This window comes from Cervus canadensis, chromosome 23 (genome assembly GCF_019320065.1).
Source record: "Cervus canadensis isolate Bull #8, Minnesota chromosome 23, ASM1932006v1, whole genome shotgun sequence".
Classification (NCBI taxonomy): Eukaryota; Metazoa; Chordata; class Mammalia; order Artiodactyla; family Cervidae; genus Cervus; species Cervus canadensis.
The window spans coordinates 16,960,690-16,969,375 of record NC_057408.1 but is presented as its reverse complement, the minus strand read 5'-3'; the positions used below and the strand labels follow the sequence as shown (position 1 = coordinate 16,969,375).

The 8,686-nt window shown below is 41.9% G+C and overlaps 1 protein-coding gene across 1 annotated transcript; it reads left to right on the top strand.

Moving 5' to 3' along the window:
* Positions 1–3,118: 3,118 nt before the first annotated feature.
* On the top strand, positions 3,119–5,003 carry LOC122425698 (serpin B3-like). Its single transcript, XM_043444277.1, has 2 exons — positions 3,119–3,386; positions 4,050–5,003. Exons 1-2 carry the CDS (start codon positions 3,252–3,254, stop codon positions 4,452–4,454), a joined length of 540 nt encoding a protein of 179 aa, XP_043300212.1. The 5' UTR covers positions 3,119–3,251; the 3' UTR covers positions 4,455–5,003.
* Positions 5,004–8,686: the final 3,683 nt, after the last annotated feature.

Below are 8,686 nucleotides of genomic sequence, written 5' to 3'. Positions count from 1 at the left end.
TCACCTCAAAACTCATGTCGTTCATACATTAAATATGTACAGCTCTTTATACATCATTCGTACATGAAGAAAGTTATTTTTGAACAGAAAGTAATAAAATCAATATGTGATTTTAAACATAAAGATAATAGATGCTTAATAAAGAATATAATGCATATACACCACAAGACAGGCTTCCCTGGTGGTGCAGTGGTAAGGAATCTGACTGCCAAGCAGGAGACCTGGGTAAAAAAAGAGTTGGACATGATGTAGTGACTAAATAACACTACACCACAGGGTACCAACGTGTCCCCATTGGCTTGGAGACAGCTAGAGGGGGGACCGGGATGGGGAATACTTGTAAATCTATGGCTGATTCATATCAATGTATGACAAAACGCACTGAAATGTTGTGAAGTAATTAGCCTCCAACTAATAAAAAAATTTAAAAAATAAATTTTAAAAATTTAAAAATAAATAAATAAATAAAAGACTGGTCAAACCCTGTGTGCAGAAAATGTGGATCAACCGGAACTCTCCCACACCACTGGTAGGGATATGAAAGCTGCAACCACTTAGGAAAACAGTCTTGAAATTTTATTTTTTCCATCTTTATGAAAATATTATTGGCCCACAGCACTGAGTAAGTTGAAGGTGAACATGTGGTACACTCATTTTCTACATACAAATCTGATACACTTATTTTCTACAAAATGACCACCAGTGCAGTTTGCATTAACACCACTCTCTCATCACAGTATTGTCATTTCTTTTTCGGGAGGGGTGTTGTTCAAGAACAGCTGTCACACTGTTGATCTCTAAGGGAGAGGGGAAGCAGGGGTCTCCTATGCTGCCATCTGGGTGATGTCTCCAGAAAACCATGTATCTCCTTGGCTTAGAAATGCACTTCTAGAGAGTCTTTCTCAAGTATGCAAAGTGGCACATATCAGTACTTTCTTACAAAGTTAAAAGTATGACCAGATGATTACCAGACCATTAATTCCACATCCTGATTTTGCCCAAGAGATATGAACACATCCACCACAAAAGGACTAGGACACAAATGTTCACTGAAGCCTTATTCGTAATGGCCAAAAAGCTGGCAAAACCTCAGATGTCTAACAGCTGAACAAAACACGTGAACGAAAATACAAACCAAAGAATAGTACTTAGAGATAAAAAGGAAAAAACTACTGAAGCAACGTTGAGTTAAACTCCTACACGCTATGCTGTGCAAACAGGAAACTGAAAAGAATGAGTACATATTACGTAATTCCACTTACATGACAATTTTATACTATGAATAACTGTAGTTGGGCTTCCCTGGTGGCTCAGTGGTAAAGAACCGCCTGAAAATGCAGGAGACATGGATTTGATCCCTGGGTTGGAAAGATCCCTGGAGAAGGGAATGGCTACCCACTCCAGTATTCTTGCCTGGAGAATCCCATGGACAGAGAAGCCTGGCGGACTACAGTCCATGGGGTTGCAAAGAGTCAGACACGACCGAGCTACTAATCAACAACAAATGTAGTTACATCTCAATACAAGAGACCTTTGAAACACTTAGAACAATACGATCACAGGAAATAACAGTAAAAAATACAAAAAAGTGATAGACAATTATAAACATGAAGGCTAGTATTTGATTGAATGAGATGGATCAGAGCATAATTTCTCTGTGCTATTTCACTTAAGATAAAGATGTACACTCCTAAACACTCGTTGGTTGTGTGGCTAGCATAGCGTCTTGAGCTTTGCTACTGGCAGGTTGAATCACTAAACATTTCCAGAGGTAAAATAAATGAGGAATCACCTTCACAAGAGAAGACGTTTATGATCAGATTAATAACACAAAGTTTATATATTAATTGAATACAACACACTGTTATTGGCAAGAAATTTTATAAGTTTCATTCACGGGTTTAACCCAACATACCTTAAAACTATATAACCACTGAACACTCCAAGTTTTGGTATTTCCTTGTGTCTGAATAAGTATCAGGAATAACATAAAAATGTGTCCAGTGTAAACTTATAGGTAGAAATATCACATTTAGTTTCAGTAGATTTCCAGATGCTCCTCTGGTTGGGTCTCGAAGAGAACCCAATCTGAAAATAGTGAAAGATTTGAGAAGTTATTAGTGAAAAGTTGTCATTACTCCTTCTGTCACCTTGCCTTATCTTATCTCCAAAACAAGTCATTCTGAGCTAAACTACTACCCTTCTGAAGCTGCACGCTTCACAGCTTACAGGAATCTGTAAGACAGGGAAGCAGAAGCCCTGTGAGTGGGCCTGTGCGTCTTGATCCATCAGTAAACCAGTTGTTGCTCCCGGGCATTTCTCATCAGGAAGATCTGAGGGAGGCGACAAGTTCACTGATCTTTTGTGAAATGTTGGCAGGTTGGGAAACCTGCCCTTGAGAACACAAGAGATTCTCAGGTAGCTAAGTTTGGAGACAGAACACAATCCCTTGAGATGTTAACGCTTCATACAATAATAATGCCTCCACAGGCACCTCGAGGCTCGCTCTAAGGTGTGTGTGTTGGGGGCAGCCTTCCAGCCTCAAGCACTCAGCTCTGAAGGTTCCAGGACCCCCGTCTGCGCAGGGGCCTCAGTCTCTCCGCCTCCCTCTGCACCGCCCTCCCTTCCACCTCTCTCCCTCTTTCTCCCTCTTTTCCTCTCCCTGCCTCCCTACACGCTCTCTCTGTCTGTCTCACCAAACACACACAGCATCTAAACAAGGGAGCTCGGTCAGCAGGGCTCCACCATTAAATACACCCCGGCTTTGGAACTAACCCTCTGGGAAGGCCTCGGGAAAAGTCACTACCGTGGCAGCCAGTTTCCCATGCTGCCTTCCCATCTCCACCCTTGAAACTGGGACTTTACCTCCTGGGGCTCTGAACTGCTGCCATGAGAAGTGGCCCCGAAACCAGGAACAAGCCAGAGTGCATCTCTCCCTCACCCCTCTGGGTTCTGGGAGGAGAAGAACCGCAGGAGCCACGACACAGCTGCTCCAAGAGAGTCGCCAAGAGGATGGCCTCGTGTCCGTGGCCACTTGAATTTGTCAAGGCTTATTTTCTTGTCCTTTTCTGAACTTTATTTACGTGGGATTCCTTGAAGAAACTCTTATCTCTAAGACACAGATTCCCCAGATCATCTCTTAGGAGGCTGAGTTTGGTATCTCAATAAGATTATCTTTTTTTTGGACTAATGCTCACTTGGCATTCTTTTTGCACACGAATTTATTGCAGGATACGAGTAAATCTGTGCAGATGATGAAACAAACCAATCGTTTCAATTTCGTGTCACTGGAGGACGTGCAAGCCAAGATCCTGGAAATCCCGTACAAGGGCGAAGAGCTAAGCATGACGGTGCTGCTGCCCAATGAAGTAGATGGTCTGCAGAAGGTAATACCTGGTACTTACAGTGCTTCATGCTATTGCTTAAATTTCTAGTGATACAATGCTTGTGTGGGCTGCTCATAGATTGGTGATACTGGCTGGCAGCATAGAACAACAACAAAAAAAGAGCATCAGTATCTTAAATATCAGTGGCTCAATGGTAAAGAATCCGCCTACAATGTGGGAGCCACAGGAGACATGGGTTCAATCCCTGGGTCAGGAAGATCCACTGGAGGAGGAAATGACAACCCACTCCAGTATTTCTGCCTGGGAAATCCCATGGACAGAAGCGCCTGGAGGGATACCAACCATGGGGTCACAGAAAGAGTCAGACATGACTTTCACATGAAACAAATGTTGTTTCATTTATGTGTGCATATTAAATACATACACATCTATACATTTGTATAGACATTTCCATATATGCATATGTGTGTGTACATAGGTACATAAAAATAGCAGTTATAAATATATAAAAACATTTATTTGATCATATGATATATATTCAGGACTCTCTTATTTTTTCCCCTCAGACAAAATCTAATACACTGAATCTCCTATACTCATGTTTACTGTTAAAATAACGGTTTCCCAGATGTTTCCAACCAAGGTTGGTGGGCTCCATGACCAGTGAGAATCCTGACAGTTGTTCCTTTCCCACTGTTACAGCTTGAAGGTCAGCTCACTGCTGAGAAGTTAATAGAGTGGACGAGCCCACAGAATCTGGGGAAGACACAAGTGGATTTATACCTGCCTCGGTTTAAAGTGGAAGAGAGCTATGACCTCGTGCCCACACTGAAAGCCCTGGGGATGGTGGACGCCTTCAATGACAGGGCTGCCGACTTCTCGGGCATGACTGGGAGACGTGATCTGGTGGTGTCGACGGTCGTCCACAAGTGCTTTGTGGAGGTGACCGAGGAGGGCACGGAGGCCACAGCTGCTTCCGGCGTAGAAATTACTGTAAGAGCAGGAAGAAATTCTGAGAGTTTCCGCTGCGATCACCCCTTCCTGTTCCTCATCAAGCACATCAAAACCAACAGCATCCTCTTCTGGGGCCGAGTCTCTTCCCCTTAGACGTCCTTGGCCAGCGGCCACACTCGGGGACGTTCAGAGAGCTGTTCCCGGAGCTTGAATGCTGGTGTAAAAGGTTCCCTTGGATTCATTTTCCTTTCCAATCTCACAGTCACCACTGAGCATGTACTGGTGGAAATATGAATACTACGTCTGTGTATCTCTCTACTTCTACAAACATATGTAAACTGACTCTATCTCCCCGTGATAACTCCTCTTTGCACAAAATGTTCAATATATTGTAAAAGATTAGCTGATTCATGTCAATGTAGGGCAAAAACCACCACAATATTGCAAACTAATTAGCCTCCAATTAAAATAAGTTAATAAAAAAAGATTATTTCTACACTCTATCTTCTACTAACCTTGAAATATCATAGCTCTTACTTCAAAAACTACATATACTATATTATATATACTGTAAGTCATATATACTCTTCACCTAGGCACTCACATTTATTTGAATTTAGGTGGTATGTGGGACACTTACATGTCTAAAGTTTTTGATTTTGTGAAATACATTATCAATAAAACAATGATTTATTCATGCCATTCATTGCTTTTCCTTTTTTTTCCTTATCAACAACATGTCAGTGAACCACCACACATAGAAAAGATAATTTAGAAAAATATTATCATATATAAAAATTCAAAATAATAGAGCATGATGAGGTTGAAGAGGTGGACTGTTACTAGAATGTGAAAGGCTTTATAACCCATGTTAAGAACTTAAATATAAGAGTCTAGAACTCAGAGATGAGATACGTACTGAATCTCTAAAGGTAAGGCAGACAATACCAACAATAGATAATAGTTACTGAGAGAACTATGGTAATTGTAGCGGAAGGCAAAGATGGGATCAGACTGGGGGAGTATATAGCAAGAAGGGCAGGCCTACACATGACCCTGAAATACACGAATACTTAAATGTCAAGTATTAGCAGTTTTTATTTCCTAAAACATAGCTCTCCCTAGGGCAGGAGGAATCTATGGGAGGTGACAGACATGTTTACTACATAGATTGGAGTGATGGTGTCACAGATGTATGCTCATCTCAAAACTCATGAAGTTGTATACGTTAAACATGTACAGCGCTTTCTAAATAGGTCATACATCAGTAAGGTTATTTTCGAATGGAACATAGTGAACATCAATATTTTGTGTGGTTTAAAAAATAAACATAAAGATAACAGAAGTTTAATAAAGAATATTCATACAAAATACCTCTCCCCAGTATACCACCTGGTCCCCATTGGGTTGGCCAAAGCTAAAATGACTGTTCAAACCCCATGTGGAGAGAACGTGGATCAGTCAGAACTCTCCTATACATCTGGTAGGGGTACAAAAGCTGCAACCATTTCAGAAAACTATCTTGAAATTTTAATTTTTCCATCTTTATTAAGATATAATTGACCTGTAACATTGAGCAAGAAGAAGGTGGACAACATGTGGATCTGACCCACTTATTTTCTGCAAAGTGATCACCATCCCAGCTCACACTGATACCTCTGCCACATCACATCATTACCATTTCTTCTTTGTGAGCTGTTTTTGTTCAAGAAGAGTTGTCTATTCTTGATCTATTGGGGGACAGGAGGCTAGGGTCTCCCAACACTGCCATCTAGGTGATGTTCCTCCAGAAAACTTGAAAATCTCCATGGCTGAGCAATGCCCTTCTAGAGAAAGTCTTTCTCAAGTGTGCAAGATACTCATACTGGTACTTTCTCATAAAGTCCAATGTATAGTGACCAGACAATCTAGTAATGCCATGGCTTGATTTTATCCAACACATGTGAATACAACCACCACAGAAGGACTAGCATACAAATGTTCATTGAAGTTTTATTCATAATGGCTGAAAAGCTGGCAAAGCCTCAAACTTTTATCAGAACTTTTATGGAAACAGAAGGATAGAAATCTCTGATTCCTACAACGACATAGATACAACCACACAGTACACTGTGCGAAAGCAGCAGCTGAACAGAGCGCGCTGCGGCACCTCAGCTCGGTGACAAGAGCGACGTGCTTAATCTCAGCACAGAGGAGACCTCTGAAACACAGAGCAACGTGATCACGGGAAACAAAGACAAAAATACCAAAAAAGATAAACAATCACTAAACATGGAAGCTAATATTTCACTCCGGCATCATCTGTCCGTGAGATGAATCAGAGCTTAATTAGGACTTCCTGGGAAGTTCAGATGGTGAAGAATCTGCCTGCAATACAGGAGACCCGGGATCGATCCCTAGATAGAGAAACTCCCCTGGAGAATGGAATGGCAACCCACTCCAGTAGTCTTGCCTGGAGAATCCCATGAATGTGGAAGCCTTGGGGGCCACAGTCCATGGGGTGGCAAAGAGTTGGACACGACTGAGGGACTAACTCTAAGGGTGGCCACAGAAAGTGAGTTTGAGACAGAAAGTCAGAGGCGTGGAGGACAGCTGAAGACAGGATTAAAAGAAAGAGGACTCAACAAGTGACAAGTCTTTCAGAAAAATCACGGTAAAGACCGAGAGGTCCCATCAGGAGGCGATGAGGAGGTCACTGCTGGGTTCCAGCAGGAAGGTTTCAGAGGTGGGATTGGTTAGACTATAGTGGATAGAGGGGCACATGAGGAACCTGCCCCCACCTGAGTAAGCCTCAGCCTGGAAGACAAAGCACAGATGTCCTCAGTGTCTCAGTGTTCTGCAGACAAACCATATGCAAATCATCTATCACAATAGGCGTTATATAGCACCCAGCCCATCTCTACATTTCTCCAGCAAGCAGGTCCCCTACGTTCCCAGGATTACATTTCAATAATCAACTGCCCCTCTTTCCCACCCACAAGCAAAATGATAACTACTCATCACTTTGCAACATGCTTTTTCTTCACTGGACACTCTATTTGAAGATGTATCCTTTTTGGCACATGAATATCTGACACATTTATGTTCATTTCATTTATGAACATAAATGAACAATTATGTTCAGATTAATTTTTGCCCTTTCCGTCTCCAGGGGATCCTCCCAACCGAAGGATCAAACCCGAGTCTTTCGCATTGCAGACCAAGTCTTTACCATCTGAGCCACCAGGGAAGCCTATTTACGTTCAGAGCTGCTGGATATTCCATTGTGTAAACCTTTATTTCCCTTCTTCTTTAATATATGTATTTTTTCTACTGTCATGATCAACAGTTCTGCAATTCATCTTCTCAAACATGTCTCCTTCAGCACAGTATGTGTGTCATCACAGGGTGCATGTTTAAACAGAGACTTGGTGAGTCTTAATTATACTGCTGGGAGAAATATCAATAACCCCAGATATGCGGATGACACCACCCTTATGGCAGAAAGTGAAGAAGAACTAAAGAGCTTCTTGATGAAAGTGAAAGTGGAGAGTGAAAAAGTTGACTTAAAGTTCAACATTCAGAAAACTAAGATCATGGCCCATCCAGTCCCATCACTTCATGGCAAATAGATGGGGAGACAGTGGAAGCAGTGGCTGACTCTATTTTGGGGGGCTCCAAAATCACTGCAGATGGTGATTGCAGCCATGAAATTAAAAGACACTTACTCCTTGGAAGGAAAGTTATGACCAACCTAGACAGCATATGAAAAAGCAGAGACATTACTTTGCCAACAAAGGTCCATCTAGTCAAGGCTATGGTTTTTCCAGTAGTCATGTACGGATGTGAGAGTTGGACTCTAAAGAAAACTGAGCACTGAAGAATTGATGCTTTTGAACTGTGGTGTTGGAGAAGACTCTTGAGAGTCGCTTGGACTGAAAGGAGATCCAACCAGCCCATCCTAAAGGAAATCAGTCCTGGGTGTTCATTGGAAGGACTGATGCTGAAGCTGAAACTCCAATACTTTGGCCACCTGATGAGAAGAGCTGACTCATTTATAAAGACCCTGATGCTGGGAAGGATTGAGGGCGGGAGGAGAAGGGGACGACAGAGGATGAGATGGATGGATGGCATCACCGACTCAATGGACATGAGTTTGAAAAAGTCTTGATGACTGTCGCTTTGTGGTATAATCTGAAGTCAGGTAGATTGATTCCTCCAGTTCCATTCTTCTCTCTCAAGACTGCTTTGGCAGTTTGGGTTCTTTTGTGTTTCCATACGAATTGTAAAATTTTTTGTTCTAGTTCTGTGAAAAATGTCATTGGTAATTTGATAAGGATCACATGGAATCTGTAAATTGTCCTTGGTAGTATGCTCATTTTCACAGTATTGATTCTTCCTACCCA